Here is a 24,702-nt window from a genome sequence, read left to right on the forward strand (position 1 = left end):
GACCATCACTAGAAGGGCCTTTGGCGTTGCTTTGTCAGTGCCCAGCCCGAGAGGTAAAACACCAGCCACAGCAATGTTTCAGCGCACATTTATTGCTGCTCATTGTTTCCCTGCAGTGGATCAGAACGAAGGTCCCTATTGCACATAGATTTTTATTTTTGGCATCCTTAAAAAAAATTGCACAAGACTTTTTAACCACCTTCCCCTTGCCCCTATAGCTGACTGAACACACAAATGACATTTTTCACCTACATGGTGGACGTGGTTTGCCCAGGAGCCACGGTGATACTTCCCAGACATGGTGCTGTGGGGCTTGTGAGTCAGTACAAACCCCATGGTGAGCATGGCTTGCATCATTGCATACAGTGTGTGAGACACCCTAGACTGGAAAACATGCCTGGATGATCACTGTAGACACTTTTCTACTGCATGCAACAGATAGTTGTGGCTGGAGGTAATTTACCCCTTGAAGAGTCCCTCTGGGGTTTGGTCTGTGGGACTGGCTCAGCTGCTGCCCTGTTTCTCTGGCCAGGCAGTAACAATCCAAGCTGCACGGTGAGAATTCCAATAACAGTGAGTTTTTACACCTATGGCTGCACAGGGTCAATGAGAAAACTCCAGCCTGGGAACACCAGGTGAGGCCTGCCTGTGGGTGCTCCGTGCCACATTCAGCATCTTCCCCATTCATGAGAGGAAACCCTTGGATGCAGGGGCTCTGGTGTGCTCTGGGAGAAGCCTCATGGACAGCAGGAAGGGTTTTGAGTTTGGTGCACTCCTGCCATGTCAGGAGACATCTGCCTGGAAAGCCCCTGTGCTGCCACTTCCCTTGGGACTGCTGCAGGGCAGATCAGCTGGGTGCTACAGCAGGACTGTGCTTTCCCTTGCCCGGGGAGGGCAGGGAGCTGTGCTCTGAGCTAACCTGGGCTCTGCTGTAGCCACTGCCCTGCCCTGCAGTGCCACGGGAGGTGGCCGGCACCCAGGCAGCCTCTGTTGCCAGGAGAGGAGCTGTGGGCACCCTGTGTGTGTGTGAACCAGACCGTGTCGGTGGAGCAGCAGAGGAGGGAGTTGTGCTGGGCTCTGTGGGGCAGGGGAAGCTGAGGAGGTGTTTCCCAGTGGCTGCAGGATGGTTGATGGGAAGCGGCTGGGCTTGGGTGCCCTCTCAGTAGACCCAGGAGATGGGCACCCACTGTGGAGAGCTGCAGGCCTGCTCGAAGGCTTCCTGCAGCAGCTGGAGGCTCTCTTCCACGCTGTTGTTGACCAGGGACAGGTCGAAGTAGTGTGCATACCGGCTCCGGATGCTCTCCGAGTCCTTGCGGAGCTGCTGCAGAGCCTCCGACTGCAAGGAACAGGACGGTGCTCAGGAGAGGAACTTCACAGCCCGCCCCAACCTGGAAACACCCTCCCAGCACCGAAACAACTCGAGGGGTTGTGAAGTATCAGAGCACAGAGAATCCTTAGAGCTTGTCTGATGGGCCAGGAAGTGTTGTGTGATCTCTGGGCTTGTGTCTGGGGTTTTTGCTGGACTCCATGTGGTGCTGGGAGCATCAGGTTACCTGCTAGACTGAGGCCAGACCTGCTGGGTCTTGTATTTATCTTTAAAATGCTCTGTGGCAGGTCCCAGGGAGAAGATTCACAAGCAGCAGGCTGCTCAGTGCTCTGCTGGGCACTGTCACCAGCTCCAGGCTGGGTTGGAGGTGGGATCCCTGCAGCATCCTCCCTGCCCACTGGCTTTTGACCAGAACAGTACCAGCTGGCACAGCTTTACCAGCCTCTCCACTGGTTTTGGCTGGGTTTTTAGTGCTGTACTTTGATACTAAAAGCAAAGCTGCCCCTCCCCTCCTGCCAGTGTGGCTGGGCTGCGCACCTTGTAGGAGCATCCCAGGGGTGCATCCCCTGGGCAGCTCTGCCCCTGGCAGTGAGGTCCAGACCACTTCCACGTATTTCCCTAATGGAGCCTGAATGACAGGCAGCTTCTGTGCCTGGGGAGGAGGGATAGCTTGGGGTGCAGTGCTTGCTGAGCTCTGCTCTGTGCAGATATTAATAGACCTAAAATGGGTATTATTAGATTATATTAATGATCATATCTATTATATAATTATATCTATTATCAATAGGTTAAATAGTCCTAAAAATACATTAATAGACCCAAATCAGACCAGTCTTTATGTCCTTCCCTTCTCTTTTGTTAGACCATCTGGGTATATATCACAGTAGTGACACCTTTAGTGGTCAGCACTAAAAACATACTACAGATGGCACAGCAATATTTGCAATACCACACCCTCCCTCAGGGCACAGCAGGCTTCTGGCTTTAAGGTGTTCAGTTCAACACTGACAAACTTTAAATATAATTATTACCCTAGGGGCAAAAAAAAAAAAAAATAGTGCTTAGCTACCTTCATCTTGAAAGAGTTACAGAAAATATTCATCTATTTGCATAAAATTAATTTTTCCTACATTGTGGATGAAGCCAGCAGCTGTTGGGGGTGGAGAGGGGAGGGCAAGGAGCAGTTTTTGCTCACGTGAGCTCTGCGGGGTCACATTAGCTCTGCCGCATCCCTCTCCTCAGAGTGAGCCGAGCTGCAGGGTTATATTTAGTGCCTGGCAGCAGGGCTGGCCCTGCCCACTGCAGCAGGATGTGATTCCTCTCTGGATGGAGGCAGCTGTGGGTGACAGAGAGTGGCCCTTTCTGCTCTGAGACCTGTCCCCTTTCCCCCCTCCCCAGCCTGCTGCATTAGGAACTTAACGTGCTTCTAAATACCTGCACAACACTTGCTCTGAAGGTTGCATAAATATCCTCTCTGCAATCTGTAGCTTAAGCCATACAAACACAAATTTAATAGATCGGGAGAGGTGCCCTTGTTGCCATTGAAGGCAGGAGGAGCACAGCTGTGGGTCTTTTTGTTGGCCTCTGTCTTCCCAATTCCCTGCCAGACTGGGAGGCAGGACAGGGTAGGCAGCATCCCTGCATCCGGGGGGCTTCCTGGGAAGCGGTAGCCTGTGGCTGCCACTTGGCACCGAGTGAGTTAACTGTGCTATCAGTGCTGCTTTCATCCTCACGTTAAAGGGATCAGCATCCTAATGAGGCAAAGAATGAAAGGAGCAGTTGTTTGAGTGTCTATTTGCATAGCTGATGGCAGGATAAATGGTCCTGCTCCGGGTGCTGGGCTGTGCTCCCCACTGCGATTATGATGCTGGGATGAGGGTTGCTGAGTCTACAGCTGCAGGAACTGGCAATGCCTGTTTCTCAGGTCTGGGCTGAGTTCCGGACCACCAAAAGCAAAGCAGACAGGAATATGCTGAAGGGGAGAGCCCTGGGTGGCTGCAGCAGGCTCTGCCATGGGCAAAGAAGCCCAGCCAGAGGGGGACAGAAGGGGACACCCTGCCACTCACCTCCTCTGCCTTGTCTGTTGGGGCAATGAAGACAATGAACGGGGAGAGCTCGGCCGTGCGGACGATCTTGAGAGTCTGTGGAGAGAGGGGTGCAGTTAGGCAGGGACCAGGCACAGCTGGCTGGCTGCTGTCCCCCCATGCTGCCCCCAGCCAGGCTGGCACGGTGCCTGTGATGCAGTGGGGGCTGAAGGAGACACCCTTTACTGGGGACATGAGCTCACTGGGTGGGCTCCTGGAAAAGGGTCCCTGCAACCCACTCCCACAACAGCCCGGCCGTGGCCTTGCTGTCACAGCCAGGTGTGTGCTGTGACAGGGAACATCCTCACTGTACCCACGAAATGCCACCCCAGGGCTTGCTGGCTTTTTCCTTTGGGAAGAGAAGGCAGGGACAGGTACAGCCAGCACCCAGGCAGTTCAATCTGTGGCAGCCCCTGTCCACCCACCCCTCCCCCTGCTCCTCCCCACCTGGGGCTCGATGTCCAAAATGGCGACTTTGTCCTGCTGGTGGATCTTGTGCACTGTTTCAAACTTGGTGCCAAACATGTTTCCCTGGTAGCTTCCAAACTCCAAGAACTCATTGGCTGAGATGTCCCGGGTCATCTCCTCAGTGGAGACAAAGTAATAGTCCTTCCCATCCACCTCATTCTTCTTCTGGGGGCGTGTAGTGTCTGGGGAGGGAGGGAGAGGGTGAGTGCTGGCCCCCAGAAGGAGAGTGGAATAGAGTGGAGCCAGCATCAAGCCTAAGCTGGACTAATCCCCTGTTAACTGCTTCCTGCTTTGGACAAGTAAGGACCTCAGCCAGCTGGGGACAGGCACTGGATGAGAAGAATGAGGTGTCTGTGTGTGGGTGGCAGCAGCCCTGCAGCCTTTGTGGGTAAAGGTGGGTGCATGTGGGACAGCAGGCAGGGAGGCCTTGCATGTGGGGACCTCTGACTTCAGGGGCTTGGTGGTGCTGGAGGAACATCTCCTCACCTCCCACCTGCTGTCAGAAGGTGCTGGATCAAAGAGGTGAGAGGAAATGCATCCCATGCTATGCCCTCCACCTGGCTGGGTACTTACATGGAGGTGGGTACATGAACTTCTCTGGGTTGTTGCTGAGCAGAGCATTCTTGATATGGCTACGGCCCACACCACTGGCCCCTGGAGAGAGAGAGAGATGGACACTAGAGCTGAGCTCAGAGCAGCCTCTTGGGAGATGCTGGGGCCCCTCCACAGCTCTGGGTCTGACAAAAGGTGCAGAGCTTGGCAGGGCCCTGCAGAAGATGCGCTTTCTGGGCTGGTCTGTGGTGTTATCCAGCCCTGGAAGAGGCTCTTCATGTCCTGGGAATGCTCACCTCCAGCCTCAGCTGGAGACAGGACTGCTGCCTGCAGAGCAGCCAGCCTGCCTGGACTTGGTGGGCTGCCCATGTCCGTGGAGTCCACCACCAAGTGCTCAGTCCCCATAGCATGGGAGTGCTTGCTTTGGTGCAACTGCACACACCAGAGCTGCTTTGAATAGAGATTTTCCATGAAGATACTCAGGAGCTGCAAACACGTGCTTCAACTGCCCCAGCACTGCAGCACAGATGCCAGGCCATGCACAATGCTGCATGGAGGGGCTCAGCCTGTGGGATGACTGCTGCAGGCTGAAGAAGTGCTCCCCAGACCTTACTAGGTCTTGAAGGGCCGCAGTGCCCCAGCCCCCATGCAGTTCTGGTTCCCACCACACAGCCCCTGTGTGCAGAGGATGCCTGGCACAGGACCTACCAATGAGCACCAGAGTCTTCCTCTTGAAGGCAGGCAGCCTCACCACCTCCTCATAGGAAACGACATCCAGCTGGTCAAAAACTGGGGTGGAGGAGAAACGAGACAGAGGGGTCAGAACTGGCTTGGCCACACCAGCACAAGCATGTGTGTGTGTATCAGACCAAAGCCAGGTCCTTGGGCAAAAGGGCAGGAGTAGTCAGGACTGGGCTAGAGCTCATCCACGTTTGGCTGCTTGGGAAAAAGAGCAGCAGCAACATCAAGCAGAATGTGAGGGGCAGAGTGGATGCTGGGGAGCTGCCAACAAAGCCAGGGCTGCTTTTGCTCATTAATTCTGCTCAGGACAGTAGGACCTGGGAGCTGAGGTGGAGAAGCAGCAGGATGCTGCAGGGAGCTTGCTGCTGGGGGAGCTTTATATATCTGGGTGATTTACAGCCTTGTTTGTTGCTGTTTGGAGCTGCAGGCTGGGCCAGGAGCCAGCAGTCCCCAGGCACCCAGCTCTTTGCTCAGTTTAGCATGGGGTGTTTGCATGGGTGGCTGAGGGGCAGTTCCCTGCCCCACCAGGGACAGGACTTGGCAGCTGTGGGAGCAGTTCAGGCTGCTCCTTAATTGCTGAGCTGCAGCACTGCCACTGCCTGCCCTGTGTTCAGCAGCTTGGGGGGTTTGAGGCTGGGGAGCCTGACCTCACAGGGCTGGGAGTGCAAGGAATTGTCACCAAGGGGAGAGCACAGGAGCTTAGTGCTGAGCCAGCCTCGTGCACATGGGGACACAGCTGTGGCCACATGAGGGGTACAAAGACTGGAGAAGGGACTCGAAAGAAGTGACAGCTATGGGGTATCCTGAGGTTCCACTGCTGACACAGCTGTGCCCTCTGGTTGACTCCCATGGAGGACAGACCCAGCCCTGCCCAGAGGCAGGAAAGATGACCAGGGCTGGGGATGGAGCCCACTGCCCTGCTCACACTTACTTGAGCTGTGCTTGGCCAGGTATTTATCTTTGCACTTCTTCTTCTTCCCAAAGGGGCTGCAGCTTGGGGATTCACTCTGGGTGGGCTGGGTGACGCTTGCCACACGCCTACCAAGAGAGGAGGACACCACCATGGCCCAGCTGTCACCCCAAGCCCTGGGACAGCAGCAGGATTGTCCCTCAGACATGCAAGGCTGGCTGCTGGGACAGAAAAGGCTCACCCTGCAGCACATGAAGGGGATATTTGCCTCCTTGTCCCAGCAGTGACGCTGGTGTTACCCAACTCAAACTCCTGATAGCACATGGTCACTGCTCCCGCCTCCACTCCCAGGTCCAGCCCTTCTGGCCACATCCAAAGACCTACCACTCCTGCAGCTCTGGAGAAGGGATGAGTCCTGCTGACTCAGTGCAGGAACCCTCCACCCGGCCCTGCCACCAGTTGCTGTCATCCTTGTTTATGATCTGAATCACATCACCGATCTGAAACTTCAGTCCTGCTTCCTTGCAGGGGATCAAGTTGTCTTTCTTGGGGTCGTAGTCAAACTGTGCCCTCATGAACATCTGCAAAAGAGAGAGCAGACCAGAGTCAGCAAGGCCATGCAGGGTGGCCAAGTTTGGCCCCCACATTGCATTCCCCAGCAGTGACTGCAGAGATGGCCCCAGGCACACAGCCCCTGCTCCTTCCCAGGCCCCACAGGGCTGTGTGGCGAGAAAGGAGATGCACAAAGCTTAGGGGGAAAAGTCTTGGGAATGGAATTGTAGTGAGATGTGCTGGTGAGTGGATGAGGGAAGGAGGATGGCATCTTGGCCCTACTGGGAGCTGGTGACAGGGCTGCTGCCTCTAAGCAGACCCACACACCCACAGCTGCTGTTCAAACCCTGCCATGGGGCCTCCCTGCAGTGCCCTGGGTGCTGCACAGTGCTGGTGAGTTCAGCTAGCCACAGAGGAGTCCCACTGACATGGTGCACAACTGGCGTCTGCAGTGGGGTGAGCACAGGGGTGACGTCGCAACAAGGACCCCAGGGAAGGCCATGGCTCAACCTCAGCTGCTCTGTGCTGCCTTTTCCCAGAACTGGGCACTCCCTGCATGGCACGAGGCCTTCAGGGAGCCAAGGATGCAGTGCTGTATCCATCCCTGCCTTGGTCTGTCCCAGTCCCTTCGGCATCAGCTACTCTCACAAAGTTACAATTCATCATAGCTGCAACTGGAAACGAGCTGCTGCTGCTGCTGCTTCCCAGGCCACTGTGCATCCTCCTGAGGCTGGAGAAGCCCTGAAGACCAAGAAAGTTGGCTTTCCCTGTCCCTTCTGCTTGCTCAGCTCTTTGAGAAGGAGTCTACAGCACCCACTCCCACCAGGACCCTGTCAGGACTGGAGTGGAAGCAAAGCCAGGCAGAGAATGGAGGATTAGGAGTGAAAGGCAGAGTTTAGGGAACCCTGAGCAGGACCCTAGCAAGTTCATTACCCTAGAAACACAGCATGTATCAAGGGGGCAAAGGGTTTCACATGGGGTGATGCCTGTCCTTCCCTCAGATGTGACAGGCAGGGCCTGGAAACTCATCCTCCCTGGGCAGAGCAGACTATGCTGTCTTTGTTCCACATTAAAACAATTTCCCACAGTTCGTCCTCCCTCAGCTGTGCTGCTGGAGGCACAGAGCCATCAGGACACAAGCATGGCTCCCTTTCATTGCCAGAAAAGAGCATATGGATCAAGCTGGGACATGAGAGCACTCACGAAAAAATGAAATTAGGAAAAACAATGAGAGCGAAATCTCCTTTCAGGATGAGGACTGCTGCTTGCTTTGAAAGCACTCTCTGGCACCAGGAAGCTGATCACCCACACAAACATACGAGTGATACACAGCAGGCACTGCCCAGAGCTCTCTGCTCCTGCAGCATTGATGGTCCAAGCCAGGCCATTTTGGAAATACCCACCCTACACCAGTTAGGAGTTGGCATCAGACAGCTCCACACCTCACCCACAGCTGCACAGGGCTCTTTGCCTGCCTGCTGCCAGCCCCTCTCTAGGGCTCAGCTGCTGAGCAGGCTCCAGCATGAGAAGTCCTGGTCTTTTAAAGTCAAAAGGCTGCAGGGAATATGCTGGAGGGGACCTCAAGAGCCTTGAACGCTCTGTGCCTCCTCTCATTAAGACCCTCCCAAGCAGACCTGCTCCAAGAGACACTCGGCCTCTCTGGGGCAAGCCAGGGTAGGGGAAAATCATGATGCCAGGATTTTACACCAGTCCCTAAAATAAAGGTGACCATGGGGATCCAGGAGTGGAAACACAGTCCACTCTTGGTGGTGGTACTGCAACCAACAGAGCAGCTGTGGCTCTGAGAAGCAGACAGCACCACTGCCCTGGGCACAGCAGGAGGAAGTACAACTGTTGCTGGGACAGTCTGTCCCTGTGTCTTTCCCTAAGCCTGTGGCCAGCCTCAGGTGAACCAGAAACTGCATTCTGTTCCTCTGGGGTAGCTTTTCCCCTGGCACTGAGCTGGCTGACTGAGCTGGCTGGGTCAGCACAGGGAGGGCAGATAAGACAGCAGGGAAGGACAGACATGGCCCAGTGTTTAATAAACACACATGCAAAGCTGGTCGAGCAGGACTGGGGACAGCATTGACTGAGCAAGAAGCAGAGCCACCAACACTTGCCACCATGTTCAGAACTTCAGCTTCTCTGAGTAAAGAATGACATGTGCTCCCTCAGCCCATGCCAGCCCCATCCAGCCCCCACCCTCTGCCTCTGAACTCCTCTCCTTCCCCTGCCTGGCCATGACAGGGGGTCTGCACTGGGGTTTGCTCCTGCACCAAGACAAGACAGCAAACCAGCTACCACGCCCTGAAGCCTTGGCAGAGGACACAGCCCTCCCCACTACTCTATTTCGGCCACAGCAGGACTTCAAAGGCAAAGCCACGCAGGTGTCACCCCCTGGTGACACAGCATGGCCTCCCCACCCTGGCAGTGACAGCAGGTGCAAGGAGCTGCCTTCCTTCCCCCCACTGCTTCCTTCCTCCCACGCTGTGCACCCGGACCGACGTCATCCTCACTGGGGCTGGTGCACCCAGCATCGGTGAGAGCAGGGACCACAGAGCTGGGGGCTGGCCCTGGTAACAGGAACATGGCTCTGAAGGAGACCCTCACGTGCTCCCTGGTGGGCACCTGCCACTGCTGTCCCATCCCCAAACACCACTGGTGGCTCAGACATCCCAGCCCCGTGTTACCACACACGCTTTGGGTAAACACATCCACACAGGCCCAACATATGGTTGTTTGCAGTGATGTAAGCACAGGACAGGTCCCTCCAGCAGCTCAGACAAGGTGCCAAGGCAGCCACCCCCCCTTGCCCTGACACCCCTGGCTGAGCACAGCTCTCTCCCCAGCACTGGTCCTGTATGGTTTGCTCTGGTCCCACCCTGCCCCACAGCCACATCCCAGCACTGCCCGTGGGTCCAGAGGCTGCACTTACCTGAAGAGCAGGGAGGCGGCTTTGCTGGTTGGGAATGACTTTTAATGAGACCATCCCCTTGGTTTCTTTCTAGTGAACAAAGGGGAGAAAGAAGAGTTGGAGGAGGCAGTGTCTGGAGGCAGCTCAACAGCAGCAACCTGTGCAGAGAGGTGCTGAGTGCCAGCACCTGCAAAGGCAGGGCTCCTGCGTGCTCCCCACCGTGCTGAGGGACACCACAGCCTGGTCAGAAACAGCTCTGCTTGGCTTTGCCATACTTGTCACATTCCCATGGGGGACACCAGCACCCTCACAAGGGTCTGGCTGTGGGCACTGCTAAGCACCACCAGAATGAACATGGAGATCTGCATCATCTCCACCCTGGCTGCTCCAGTGAGGAGCCTGGAAGGAGAGGCTGATTCTTCCAGGTCCTCTCCATGCTGGCTTGTTGCTCTGGCCCTCCTGGTGGCATTAGAGCACAGCACTCTCTTGCCTGCCACAGGCCAGTGCACTGTTGCCTCACTTGCATCACAAGATCCACATGGTCCCATGGGGACAACCACATGTGGAGGCCTGGAGGGACCACCTGGGCCAACCACCCTTCTCAGGAAGCAAAACCAAAGACAAGCTCCTCCTTGGTCCCGCTGTCTGGAGCAGGGACATCCTGTGGCACTTTGGCAAGGCCAAGCCTCCTGCTTAGGACCCTCAAGCAGCAGTAGCACCTCCCTCCAACAAGGTGCCATATGTTGGGCATGGATCAGGATCAGTGTGTGAACCCAGAGCAGGTTGGAGGCCCTGTGCAAAGCTGTCTCTGGCAAGGGCCAGACAGGATCACCATGACCTCAGCAGCAGGCAAATGGCACAAACATGACATGCATGTGTGGCTCAGGTCTGCAAGAGCAGTGCTGGAGCTGCACACCAACCTTGGCAAACAGAGGTGGTTTCCAAGCCCCACACAGGATCAGCACATGTCAGGGACCCAGTCAACAGCCTTCACTGCTGCTCCAGGAGGCCACAAACAAGCAGCAAGCACAGACCCCACCGGGGCTGCATGCAGGGTGCCTTCTGCCACATCACACTGCCATATGCAGGCAGCTGTGTGCTGGCCCTGGTGTGTGGGAGGGGGTGAATGCTCACAGCATGCAGGCCAATGGGGTCCTGACACACACAGATACCTACCAGCATCTTCTGCAGCTGGTCAACTGAGTGGTTGCTCGCACTCTGCCCATTGATTTCTATGATTTCATCACCCACGTGAAGGGAGCCTGCCAGCAACGTGAGAAATAAGAATATGCAGAAAAGGGACAAACCCAACTTACACAGCTCCATCAGCCTCCTGGGCAAGCTGTGGCCAGGACACTGCAGTGTTTGCGTGGCAGTGCTTCTGGAACCACACGTGCCATCGAAGCACATGGGAGTACAGCACAAGGGGAATGAATTCTTCCCCCTCCACCCAATACACACACTCAGCCAGTCTGAAAATCAGGCTGCTTTCCATTGTGTGGAAAGTGCTTTGGACTGGTCAAAGCACCTGGATCAGTGTTTCAAACCCAACCCCAAGTACCTCTCCCAAAGCCAATGACAAGCTCCTTACAGGGCCCTTAACACAAGCATTCCTGGATTTGTGTGGTTTCAGTTTATATACCCAGGCAGATTACAGCCTCAGATACACTGCTAAAAATCAGGCTCCAGTAGTGTTATTGGAAAGGCTCCTGTCTTATTTTGGCAGTTGTAAGCACAGACTTCCCACTTGGATCCAAGGCTGGAAAAGCAGACTCTTCTAAGCAGAGAACATCTCGTATCCACGCCTCCCTGGCAAGACCCAAACCCAGAAAATAGCACCTATTTATTTCTTTTGGCACCTTATTTTGGTCTGCAGAGCCAATCTACAGGATGCCTGTTCCACCTGTGCACTTTAGGAATGGGAAGAGCTTCCCCCACAGTCCCCAGGGTACGATCCATCTCTTCTTACAGTGACCCCACCATGAGACAGAGACAGATGATCTCCAGTTCCTTTTTGGGAGAGCCCTTCCCCCAACCCTTTATTTATCCCTAAAGCCTCCAGTGTATTAACATGACAATCATGCAGAGAGACCAGTGAGTTCCAAGCTCCTGACACATCCCTAGAGGAGGAACAGGCACAGATGTCCATGTCACAGGGGAAAGCCAGCACTGCTGAGGACCTGCCTTAGTGCTGCATGGGAAGAAACCACCTGCAGACATGCACTGCTTCTACAAGCCTTGTTACCTTGTCTGTGAATCATGCCCCCATGGAAGATCCTGGCCACCATGCAGCTCTGCTTGTCATTTTGCTTCAGCGTGATTCCCTGGAAGACAGGAAAATCCATGACTGCTCGCTAGAGGGGAGAGCTCTCCTGCCCTCAGCAAAGTCCACTCCAGGCCCATGTCCCCAGTGGGCTGTGCAGTGGCTGGGGGGAAGACCCTGCTAGGCCAACTCAGGCTGCTGCAGCTCCTCTTGGCACCATTAACACCATCCTCTGTGGGGCTCGCTTTGGGTGCCCGGGCAGAAGGCAGAGTCCAGCAACTTTTTCCCATGGCCGAGATCTCCAGTGATCTGTTTCCCTCAAGGCCAGCCTGCTGGCACAGCTCAACCTGCCCTCCACCCCCCGGGTGCCATCCAGCTTTGGGGCCTTGCCAGTTCTCACCATGGGCTCCTCGGTGACCTTCTCGAACTGCACAAGGCGGATCTTGCGCACCTCGCGGCTGCTGCTGTGCGAGGGGCTGCCCAGGGTCGCTGAGCCGTTGGTATAAATGTCCTCAGTCATGGCGTTTGGGGACTGAGTCATGGCCTGTCGGGGCAAAACAGAGACCACGGTTTAGGGGCTCCACCTGGGAATGTTGGATCCCTGCTGCGGGGCTGAGCTACTCAAATGTGTTAAGGTGCCTGCGGCGCAGGTGGAGCACAGGGGAGGAGAAGATGCTAAGGGCAAGAAAAGGAAAGGAGCAGAAGAGCTTGAGCCTTGGAGATGTGGATGTGGGTTTAATCTGCAGTTTTCCAGCCTGGGAAACACAGGATGTAAGAAAACTTTGGAAAAGCTACAGGTAGCAGAAGCCAAGAGTCCACAGCTGATCTTCTGAAGCAAAGAGTCACAAATGCTCCTTGTGTGTCACAGCAGCACTTGGCTCACAGACAGCTTGCTGCAGAGCATAAAGCCCAGGACATCCTCACCAAGTGAACGGAACAGTTTGGGACTCACCCCTGAGAATTGGAGCCAGGCTTTGCTCTTGCTCAGTTTGCAAGTTCAACCTTTCCTGACCTACATCAGTGGGCAACTGTACAGTGCAGAGCCATGTACACAACATCCAGGCACTGAAGGCAGTGTGCTCCCAAGCCAGCCAGAAACATCCCATTCTCCTTCCCAGCTCCCAGCTACAGGTGCTTTCATGCTGGTTTGCACTGGGATGCCAAGCAGGGACTTTCAGCCCTGAGGAAACCTCTGTTCTTGGTTTCCAGCACATGCTGGCACCAGGGCAGATGGAGAGTGCATGGGGTCCTATACAAAGACCTCCAAACCCATCCTGCCTGGTGAGCTTCTCTCTCCCAGCCCAAGAAAGCCTGCTACAGTCCTGTTAAATCTCTCAGACGTGCTGGGCAATGTCTCCACAGAGCTCACAAATGTGCCTGTTCAGCCCCAAGTGCAGTGGACTTTCCTCAAGCCTCTCCCAAATCAGTGCTGGCCCAGCAAAACTCAGGCCAGCTTCGATCTGCAGCCCTTGCCCGCCCTGTTGGCACAAATTCCCATGCCAGCCCATGATGCAAAACAAACTCTGCTGGCTGACCCACTCCACACCAGACTCCCAGCTTTGCTGCCCAGTTTGCAGCCTGCACCCTCCCTCCCAGCAGTGCCTGAGCTGAGAGCCACAGCGAGCAAATCTGCAGGGACACCCAGCAAGATCCTCACTGGCTTCAGTCCTGCATCAGTGTCGTGGCCATCCCCAGACAGGCAGAGCCAACACCTCTCCCCACCACAGCCTGACTCCATGTCAGGAGCTGGGAAATATCAGCCTGACCCCCCTGCCCCAGCTCGCTCTCACCCACCCCAGGCCCCCGGCCTGGAGCAGAGGAGAAGCTGCAGCCCCACACTGCCAGGTGGGGAGGCAGATCTGGTGAGGCCAGGGGAAGGCTCTTGAAGAGTATCTGCTACTGGGCTGCAGCCACAACACTAAACCACAATAAAATGAGCTTTGGTAGGGATGTGCTGGAGTGCTGCTGGCTGAGATAGTGATCCAGCTCTGTGTGATGGCAGAAAGGAGGGAGGGAGCCAAAGAAAGGGGCAGCAGAGTCAGGACTAACAAGGACAGCAGGAAAGGTCCTGGCAGAGAGGGACAGACCAGGCACGGTCACTGTCACAGCCCCCAGAAAGGGCACTGGTGGGGCTGGGCCAGGGAGGGAAGGGCTCAGGGAGCTGTGTGCCCATGATGCAGGGATTTATTTTTAAGCCAACTACTTCCAAAAGTGCCAACCAACCTCCTCCTCAAAAGGCAACCACGTGGGCTCCAGCTGCCAACGGCTTAAACACGGAGAAGAAGGCTGAATCCCAGCCCAGAACAGCACCCAGGCCATGGACTGGCAAGATGGAAGGAAGAACAACTTGCATCCATTTCCCTCAGCCTGGCTTGCCAGCCCTAGCAGGGCATGATGCTACCACACCCTTTGCAGTACATAGGAACATATCCAGCAGTGTGCATGCCTAGAGCTGTCCCCCTCTGCCAAACCAGCAGGTGCAAGGAGGAACAGGAGGACAAGGACCTTCTCCAGCCTGACCAGAGGCCAAAGTGCCCATGGGGTGGTTGGAGTCAGCACAGATTATACTTATCTTGGTCATGCCTTGGGAAAGTATTAAACCATGCAATTCCTGGCTTCAAACCTCTATGCTCAGCACAGCCCGATGACCCAGGACACAGCACAGTCTGCTCCAGGGACTGGAAGTTCCCATCCTCACCATCCCATCAGCTGAGCCTCCTGACCCCGACCTTTGCTCTTTGCTGAGAGCTGGAGAAAACACCCAGCTCTCGATGCTGACGCAGCACCAGTGTCGCCCTGGTGACTCCCGGAGAACAAGCTCTGTCACCAGAGACTGGCTGCTGTGCCTGGGGATGGCCACCAGTCACTTGATGGCAACTCTGAATGCAGAAGAGTTTTCCAACAACTCTCTCTGCCCAGAGCCATGCTGGAATGGTGTGGGCTGTTTTGCTGATGGCACTGGGCAGCCAGCAGGTCTGGACGGGAAAATGCCTGGTTCATGAGGACAACCAGGACCCTCGGGGAGGCAGATTCAGCCCTGATGTTGGCACCCAGAAACAGGAGATGTGTGTGGCTGTCATGCCCCACGCACATGAGCCGGCTGGCCCGATCGCCTTGCACTCTCCTGGCAGCTGCCATGCTCTTGGCTGGCTTGGCCCAGCATCTGTGACCTTAAGAGCCTTTTGAGTCATGCTGGTGACTGGCCAGACTCTGCTCCTTGTGCACTGCTCCACAGGAAACATCTGGGAGTGCTGCTGAGAGCCAGCTCGTGGCCACCAGCCACTGCCAGCTCTGCACAGCCCCGGGCTCTGTCGCTGCCAGGGTCTGTGCTGGGGCAGAGGTGGGGCAAGGAGGTTGGGGGGCTGAGCTGTGCAATAGGGGTGCAGGACAGCCCAGCACCCAGCAGCCCTGTGTGCCTTGCAGCTGCCTGACGAGGATACAAATCCCCCTGCACAAATCCTGCTCCAGTGGCAATGCACACAAGAGCCACCAGCTCCATGGGTCAGATGTGCCCCACAGCCCCCTGCCTGCATTTTCCTCAAGAGCCCAGATTTCTGCCCCATATCCTGGGGCAGAGGGAAGTGTACCAGTTCCTCGGGCAGCGTTTACCAACAAGGAATGCAGTGAGGATCCCAGGACTTGGCATCCTGTCCCCCAGTGGGGTCAGCACTGTCTGCAGGGGTTGCTGCTGCTGCTGCACTCGCCCCACCAGGCTGCATGCCATGGGTAAATCAAACATTAACTGGGCAGCTTGTTTGCAGGAGGCTGAAGCAGCACTTGAGGGAAGCAGCACTTGAGGAAAGCAGCACTACAGTGCAAAGGGCACGTTCAGAGATTTGGTTCCTGGGCTCTCCTTGCTGCTCTAACCAAGAGACTTCAGTATCAGGTAGCCTTGGAAAAACAGGGCTGCCTGGCAAGTATGTGGAGAAAAGTGCTGCTGTTTTTGCCAAGCGGGTCCCCAAAGTGCAGCAGCTTGGATGCAAGAAGGAACCCTGGAGCCAGGTTTCTCTGGGATTGCCCTCTTGGCTGGCAGGAAGACACACTCTTCTCACACTGTGAGGACCAAAATCCCAGCTCCCTCCATGAATCATCACCCCTCACATTATAATCACCATGGGTGCATGCAGGGACCTTGGGGCATTGCTTGGTGCAGAGATGTCCTGACCCAGCAATATCTCCTCCCACCCTCGAGTGCTCCAGCCTTGCCTCCCTCCCCATCCAGGATCTGTCCATCTCAGTCTTGTACAGCTTAAAAAATATAGCAACATGTAAAAAAAGCAAAGTAGCAAAAAATTGAGCCTGGGAGCTGCTTTAGGGCTGCTCCAGCAGCCTGGAGAGCAACAGCCATGTGGGCATTTAAAAGTAATTCATTCTGCCAGGGGCTACTGACTTCCCAAGTCTGCCTGCACAACCACAGGAACAATCTCACCTAAACCCCCTTCCAGCAATAGGATTGAAGTTAAAAAAAAAAAAGGATCAAACCAACAAACATTTAAACCAAAAAGGATTTACACTGCTGACACTGGGAAAAGGCCCAGCAACACCAACAGGTCTCTGTGGGAAGGGGAAAAGAGAAATAGGAGGGATGCAAAATGGTTGTGGCAGCCAGAAGGTGCTGCCAGCTCTGTGTGCCCTCACGCTGACTCCAGATCACAGAGTGCCGCAATGGAGATGGGCCAGATTTTCAAGGGAGCACAGTCAGTTTTGCTGAGGCACCACCTTCCCACCAGAAAAGGCTGATGCAGCCTTCCAGATGTGTTTATGAAGCTGGTCACCTCTGAGGGACAGCCAGTGGAACCACAACACTGACAGAAGGAGGAGCTGCCCTGCCACTCCATCCCAGCTTCCAGAACAAGCCCTGCAAAACAGCTTTTTCCCTGTAGCTGCTACACACAGCAACACAGCCAAATACATTTGAGATTAAAAAGTTTGAACCAGCCCTCCCCACTTCATCAGTCAAAGCCAGAAGTTTAGGTCGGCTTTCAACCGAGTTTTACCTGTGGTCAGTTCAGGATTTGGTCCCTGGGGGATTGTGGCCTCAGTCTGCTTTGGAGCTGCTGCCAGCTGGATGCTGAGAAATGCTGCCCAGAGGCAAGTGCAGAGTCCCCTCTGTTCCTTCTGCACCCTCAAGATCAGCTCTCCCCAGAAGTACCCTCCTTCTCTCCATCAAACTCCCAAAGGTCACATTCGCTGCCCATTTTACAGCTGGGGAACTGAGTCACAGATGATAAAGGGACAAGCCCAAGGACATCCTGCCAACCAGGAGCACAGCTGGGAATAAAGCCCACACCTTTTTGGTAAATCTGTACTTGTCAGTCAGGAGATATGGCAAAGATATGCAGGCACTTGGCGAGGCTCAAGGGAAGAGTTGCCTGGGATTGTTTTCTAGCAATAACATGGCTTCCACTTGCCATGATTTGCATGCCCTGCCACCACGTGAGGAACATAGGACAGCAGCTCCCAGCACGTGGCTCTGCCAGATAAAATGCAGAAGAGAAACCTCCAAGCCACCCTGTTTGACTCCAGAGCAGGAGCAGCCAGGCAGACCCAGCACCCCGCCCAAGAGCTGCTGCTGGGCAATGTCCGGGTGTCCCACGGAGGGGCCACAGCCACTGTGGGCCAGCACCATCTCTGCGTATCCATGACACAGAGATGGGCATGTGGGCAACTGGCAAGCTCAGGACACTGTTGGATGCCAGCCCTACAGAGCTCCTTTTAAAAGGATCTCAGTAGATCTCAGATCACAGATCTCAGTTCACCATCTCTCCCTTTATCCCTACTGAAATAAATACACCGTAATACCAGGAAGCTGTAGGGCAGCTCCTACATTTTCCATGCTCTGCTGCTGTCGGCAATTTATCCTTGCTCTGTTTGCAGCCTGGATCTTGCAGGCAGAGGGATGGGAGAGCTCCTCTCAGCAGCTGCCTGGTCCGGACACTCTGCTTTAATTTTTTTTTACGACTGTTTTTTTCAAAGCACCCTGCCAGGGTTAAACCATACAAAGCAGATGAGCCACTGGTGTGAGACAGATCTGACAAGCCTCTTCTGCATGTTTAAGTGTCCAACAGGATGGGCCAAGGACAGCACTTCAGGGAAATTTCCTCCCTGCTCTCTCTCAGAGGCTCCCCACAGCTGCAAGGAAACCTTAGCCCAGGCACGTTATGCCATGGCTTCACCAAGGATGCCTGTTCAAAGCTGAAAATCTCTGCCGGGAGAAAAGCACCAGCTGTTTAACACTGGCAACTCTTGACCTTCTCCTGGTTGCACCCAAGCTACCCCAAGCAACACTAAATGAGGAAGGAGCCCACCCAGCAGAACCAAGAGGGCTGGTACAGGCTGCTCTCCTTCTGTTGGAGGTGGGTGCATGTGGCCATCGGCTCATTCCCTGTCCTGGGGTAGCCATGAGAAGGGCTGCTTGCATCCTCCTTCCCTGGGGAAGAGACCCCCACCCTCCTCCAGCCCATGCTGTGGACCTGGAGGTTGCTCAGCAGCTGAATCAGCTCATGTGACAGAGCAGTTCCAGTTCAGACCAGCTACAACTTTGCAGCAAAACAAGCACAACCTCTTCCGTGGCAGGATGCTGGAGCCTTCCTCCCCTGCACCCAGCCCCTTCTGCTCTGCCGGCTATGCTGGCTGACCACTCCCCGGAGACACCCCACGTCCCCAGCGAGCATCCCTGCTCCCGGGGTGCTGGGGACCAGCAACGCCACGCACAGGGCGCGCACCTGGCTGCCCACGGCGGGGTCTCTGCCCCTGGGACCCTGCTCGCCCCTGCATGTGCGGGAGGGCCGGGATGCAGCGGGACCCCCGGGGGACCCGTGCCGGGCCTGAGCCGGGCGCAGGGTGCTGGGCTAAGGGCCCGCAGGCAGCGAGGCACGCCGGGGCTCCCTGCTGGGGCTCGGCGGGGCCGAGGCCGGGAGCGGGATGGGTCCGGGGACGGGGGGCAGGCGGAGACGCGGGGTCCGGGCGCGCACCGGGCCGCTCACCTCGGGCTTGGGCCGGTTCTGCAGGAGGTGCTCCAGATAGAGGTCGGAGAGCGCCGTCCTCATGCTGCCGCCGCCGGCGCTGCGCCCCGACTTGAGGGTCATCGCGGCGGCAGCTGCGGCCGGTCCCGCTGGCCCCGGCAGCGCTGAGCCCCCGGCCCGGCCCGGCTCCGGCACCGCCGCCGGCTCCCCGCACGCTCCGCCCGTGTGCGGAGGGGGCCGGCGGCGGGCGGGCGGAGCCAGGCGGCGGGGGCGGGCCGGGGCCGGGCCGGGGGCTCAGCGGGGCTGCCCGGCTGCAGCGGGGCAGAGGAGCCGGCGGGGCCGCGGCCTGGGTGGTGCCGGCGCTGGGAGGGTCGGGCAGGGCCTCCCCGCCGCCGCTCAGCCTCGCCTCGCTGCTTTTCCCCCGGGGCAGTGCCCCCATGGCGTCGGTGCCGTGCCAGCCCCTCGCCCGTGCCTGCCTCTGGTCGTGCCGAGCACTCAGATGACAGAGTATGCTGAGTTGGAATGGACCCGCAAGGTTCATCGAGGCCAGCTCCGGGCCCTGCACAGAACATCCCCAAGAGTCACACCATGTGCCCGAGAGACCTGTCCATCTGCTCCGTGAGCTCTGTCAGGCTGGTGCTGTGACCACTGCCCTGGGGAGCCCGTTCCAATGCCCGACCACCCCTCTGGGTGAAGAACCTGTCCCTCACATGCAACCTAAACCTCCCCTGACAACTTCAGCCATTCCCTCGGGTCCTGTCATGGGTCACCACAGAGAAGGGATCAGTGTCTGCCCCTCCTCTTCCCCTCATGAGCAAGTTGTAGTGTGCAACGAGGTCTGTCCTCAGTCTGTTCTCCAGGCTGGACAGACCAAGTGACCTCAACTGCTCCTCTCAAGGCCCTTCATCTTCATTTCCCTCATTTGGACACTGGGCAGAGGCCCAGCAAGGACATGGGGAGCGCCTCTCCAAAGCGCACTGGTGCCTAGCTGGCTCTCACAAACCAGTGGTCATTCCTGGGCTCCACCAGGGTGCAGAGCTCCAGAGTTCCTCCAAGGCAAGGAGACCCAGGGATTTCTCTGCACTGCAGCAAGGACAGCCCTCTTCTTGAGCTGTTCTGGGTCTTCCACCTCCTTCAGCTTCCATGGGTGGCATGGCACATCCCTGCATTTGTGAGCTGTGCGTGGTGCAAAGGGCTTCTGTCAAACCTTTTCTGTCCTTGCTGTATGTCTTACTGATGAGAGGGTCCAGGTGAAGCCTGAGCTTTATTTGGGGATGTAAAGTTAATTCTGCTGGATTATTCTTTCAGAAAACTATTGAAAGGGTTTTGCATACCATCCCTGAGATCCTGGAGGTTTAGAGGTTTCCTTGTACCAGACTCACTGCTGCTAGGTGAGTTCCCCAAGCTGAGTCGGTCGAAAGGTACCCTAAGAAATACAAGGAGAAGAAGGGTGCAAACTCCTAGAGAAAGGAAACAGGAAACAGAGCGGGGGGGGGGGGGGGGGAAGGGGGGGAAGAAAGAAGGAAAATCCATCTCATTCTGACAGCAAGTTTCTCCTGTGTTGTGGGAACAAAACTGTTCTTGGCTATAAGAGCCCAGAATGCTGTGAGATGCAGGGAAAAGGAGGTGTGGGAGCTGCAGGCACTGACGCAACTGGCTCCAGCAAACTACTCTAACACTACCAGGAACAAAGAGTCCCAGAAGCACAGCCTGGACTGGGAGTGCTCTTCCCATCAGTCCCATTCCTGTGACAGCTGTTGCACATTTATGTGGGATCACCTGCCTGGAGTCCTGCATCATCCAGACATAGCTCCACTTCTTGCCCTACCCTCAGCCTCACACTACCCATCTGGGGCCTTGGGCTTTGTTGAAGGAATTACCCCACCTGCCAGGATTTATGCCACCATCAGCAGGGCTTGGGACTGCTTGAAGAAGACAAGTTGCCAATCCACTGACTATATAGGTTGTTTATTTATCTGAACTGTAGAACAGCTTGAGCTGAATGCCTCCAAAGAGGAACAATCCAAGTTCCCCACCCCTCACATGACAGTTCTGACCACTAGTAATGTTAGGATCTGGGGTATTCCCGTTCTTTATTGGGTTCTCTCACTGTCTCTAGGTGGGCTGTTCCTTCTCCTATCTCTAAGACTGCTGTGTCAGCTGACCTAATGATGGTAGCAGCCTTCCTTGCTTCCTTATCTTCCAGCTCAAACCAGCTCTGGGGCCCCCTTTTACTTAACTTGGTAAAAGTTCAGCCTATCTGGGTGGAAGTTCACAACTTGTGGTCTAAGGCTTCATCAAATTTAGCTCCTGATGCTAAGCGAGTTCTGTGTACCAAGCACATAACAGGCTTGCAGTGTTAGGAGATTAGGGGAGTCAATACCAGGAGCAGAAGAAAGACAGCTAAGAGGGCCATGTTTTGCACCTGTGCCTGGTGGAACCTGTGGCCCAGACTTTGTCAGCAGGGTTCCCTGGACAGCCTGATTAGGATGAAAAAATAATGGACTAGAAAAGTCACAGGGTGCCTGACTGTGTTCAGCCCCAGCAGATGTGCCCGCCAGGCTGGAGAATGCTGCTTGGAGCCTCATCTCCCCCAGCCCTGCCCAGCTGACCAAGAAGGGTCTGCAGAGCACTTTGTAGCATCCTTACCCAACAGCTGAAGCAGCTGAAGCAGCCTGTGAGGAGGAGAGGGGAAATATGGATGCACACTGGGGTTGGTGGGGCATGGCTTTGAGAGGTGCTGCCCTGAGCACACCCCGGGGCAGGGCCCCTTGGTGCCAGGCTTCTCTCACACTCACAGGCTAGAAACAGGCTGGTAGCAACATGGAGTAGGAGGCAAGAGATACAGAGAGCAGAGACAAGCCCCGAAGTTAATCATGGAACATGTAGTAGGAGGGAGAAGTATGACAAGAGACACCTGACAGACAGAAAAAGGATGTCTAAGTCTGTTCATTCCCTCTTGGTTACATATGGGAAAACTGAGGTGGAGGAGGTGGTGAGCAGCTTGGTCCAAGCTCCATGGCTGAGGGGGGATTTAAGCTGTGATTGCCCAAGTCTGCTTTGCTCCCCATTGGCCATGGTCCCTGCTCAGATGCTCTCTTCAGCCTGCTGTTGCCTGTTTCTGTTATGTGCTGGCAGCTTTTTCTGAGAATGGTGCCCACCTGCACAGCTGCAATATCTGCAAACACTCCCCACATCTGACTCTGGTGGGGGAACACACCAAGAGCTCTCCATCCAGCATGAGAGAAGAGAGATTCAGAAACCTCCCTGGCCAGTGGCTTATCTAGATGGGGCTCAGCACTGAAACGTCACGCACTTTGGCTTGCAAATTAACCTCTGCTTGGGCTGTAATAGAAAGAGACAGCCAGGATGTGTTTTGGCTTCCTGGAGACACCAGAAAGCTGTGTGATCACCAGATCACCCAGCCCAGGGCAACCCTGGCAGCTGAGCCATGAAAGACAAAAGATCCCTGGGGTCCAGGAGGATTCAGCCAGGCAGCCTGTGCTGCAGCAGGGCTCTTTGCAGGGTGGTGACTAGGCAGGGCATCTCCTGACTGAAAGGCAGAGGCCTTCATGTTGGTCAAGCCCTTTCCCTGCACAGAAATGTCTGTGGCTGGGGGAGGATGTGATGCATTTCAGATCTGCGTTGTGCTGTGAGGAAACAGCGTCTGGTCTCCGTTCCTCACAAGATAAATGTCAAGACATGCTTCCAGTAATGGATGCCAGAACTTGGCAGGCTCAGACACGTGTGCCTGCCTGCCCACTAGTGCTCTTGCTCAGCACAGTCCCCTCCCTGCTTCCTGCCTGGCTGGAGAACATCCTGGAGTTGCCTGGGGCTGGTAGGTGAAGGCTGCTGGGTCGCCTGCAGAGATTTCAGCTGTGCTTCCTCTTTGAAAATAATCCAGAGTGGGCTCTTGTGCACAGAGCTTTTCCTCGGATCTAACCCTGTGTCACCAGACAAATGTGCCACAACATGGCAGCCTCTTTCTGGAGGGAAGATGAGCCTGAGCATCCACTGGTACAGACCCTGAAGGGTATTTGTGCTTCAGCTGGTCAGGCCAAGCCTGGACATGGGCAGAGGGTGCATTGATACCCCTTACCCAAGGGTATCAATATGGGGGACTGGGCCAGATCCTCAGCATGTGTGTGTCTCTGTCTACAGTCCAGCTGCCCTTTGGGTCTGAGATTATGTCTCTGCTCTGTTCTTTTTGCCATCAGGGCCTTCATATGTGCTCCTCTGTGCTGGTGGCCCAGTGACTGCAGCCAAGCTGTCCTCGTGCAGCATTGACCACTGAGCTCAGGAGAGATGGAGTTACCTTGGAGCTGAGGAAGGATGCCTTGAGAAGGGCATGGGGTGGCAGGATTTGTCCTTCTAGGCTGAGGGCTACTCTGCCTCAGGCAAGGGTGTTCCCTTTGAGGAGCTCATGGCTCCTATCCCTTTCTTCAGGCCAGTGCTTGCCAGGCAGCCTCTCCTCACCTCTGTGCTTGGTTATTGTCAGAATGCAATTAAGCCAAAGGGTGATTGCATCTCCTGCTTGGGCTGTAATGTAATCACTGCTGGGGCCACGGCAAAGGCTCCCTGAACAGCAGCCTGGAATGTGGCAGATGTGTGGGGCTTTTTCAAGCTGTTATTTGAAACTCCAGTTTCTGATCTCCCCTGGGTGTGGGTTCCCAGATAGGTCACAGCACTGGGGTGATCTGCAGCGCATCCCTGCTTCCTCCAGACAAAGGATGTGCAGAGGAGCATCTGTGTGCACCCTTAAGCCCAGTGCAGCTGATGGCAGGAAGGAGCTGGATGGCTCAGAGCAGCCCTCCCTCACACAGCCACCCTGCTCATGGCACAGCCCCAGTGTCCCCACCACAGCTGTGCCCTGTGCTGCTGGCAGAGCTGCTGCAGGCTACGTCTCATACAGGTGTGAGCAGAGACTGCCCGACTCTGATGGGATGCCCTGGAGGTTCACAAGGCAATCCCTGGATGTTGCTGGGCTGCTGCAGCCATCCTGCCCATCCCACTGTCACCCAGCTGACTCCTGCCATTCTCCAACACTTCCTCATAACCCTACTTTCCCCACCACGCCGGCTGCCAGAGGCTCTGTGGGGCGACCCAGCTCCCCCATCACAGAGGGAGGACTCACTGCCCTGAGCGTGGGATGGCACAGGCTCTGGTGAGCTGCTGTGTAAGAGAAGTGCTGCCCAACAAGGATGACCCTACACCTTCCCCGCAGCCCTCCAGGTGCCCCCCACCCTTGTGAGGCGGCTGTTGTTGTGGAAGGTCCCCACTCCATGAGAGGAATGAGGCAGGAGCCAGTGTCACCCTGCTCATCGTCATTCCTGGGAGGGGAAACATCTGCCACTGTGTGGGGTGGGTGCCAGGGAAGGGGAAAGCCACAGGTGTCAGGAAGATGGCTCTGGCCCATGGCACACCTTGCTGGGGGTTATGTCAAGGTGGCAGCTCATCCACCAGTCAATGTCCCACCAGGGTCCCTGGGAGCCACAGGCACCCACAGAACTCCTCCTGTGGAGAACAAGGAGGGCTTGCTCAATGCAGCAACAGCAAGCAGGGTGATGTCACGCAGCCACAGCAGCAGCAGCACCGTGGAAAGGAGACGAAGGGAAACGCAGGACCAAAACCCAGTGCTGAGTCAGGTTGAGCAAGAGTCGCCTCCCTCCAGCCTCCAATCCCCACCGATTGTGAAATGGACACTGGGGCCTGGAGCAGGGCCTCCACCCTCCATCCTTATCTTTGCTCTTCCTCCTCCAGGACTGTGCCCATGGCAGCAGGAACTTGTGCAAAACCAGGCTGAGAAGCTCTGGGGCTAATTAATTACTAGCTGCTGGTAATGCTGGCTGGGCCCCTGGGGACTCCAAGGCTAGAGCAGAAGAGAAAGTGCAGAGAGATACTGGAAAATTACTGTTTAATTCTTCAT

At 55.8% G+C, this 24,702-nt stretch overlaps 1 protein-coding gene across 1 annotated transcript; it reads right to left on the reverse strand.

Annotated features, from left to right (window-relative positions):
• Nucleotides 1-72: 72 nt before the first annotated feature.
• MPP1 (MAGUK p55 scaffold protein 1) lies at nt 73-19,006 on the reverse strand. Its single transcript, XM_082289506.1, has 12 exons — nt 18,798-19,006; nt 12,212-12,355; nt 11,794-11,872; nt 10,725-10,810; nt 9,570-9,638; nt 6,467-6,663; nt 6,104-6,210; nt 5,140-5,220; nt 4,453-4,533; nt 3,859-4,061; nt 3,394-3,468; nt 73-1,336 (listed from the first exon to the last, which is right to left on the reverse strand). Exons 1-12 carry the CDS (start codon nt 18,897-18,899, stop codon nt 1,160-1,162), a joined length of 1,401 nt encoding a protein of 466 aa, XP_082145632.1. The 5' UTR covers nt 18,900-19,006; the 3' UTR covers nt 73-1,159.
• Nucleotides 19,007-24,702: the final 5,696 nt, after the last annotated feature.

This window comes from Coloeus monedula (genome assembly GCF_965178545.1).
Source record: "Coloeus monedula genome assembly, chromosome: 12".
Classification (NCBI taxonomy): domain Eukaryota; kingdom Metazoa; phylum Chordata; class Aves; order Passeriformes; family Corvidae; genus Coloeus; species Coloeus monedula.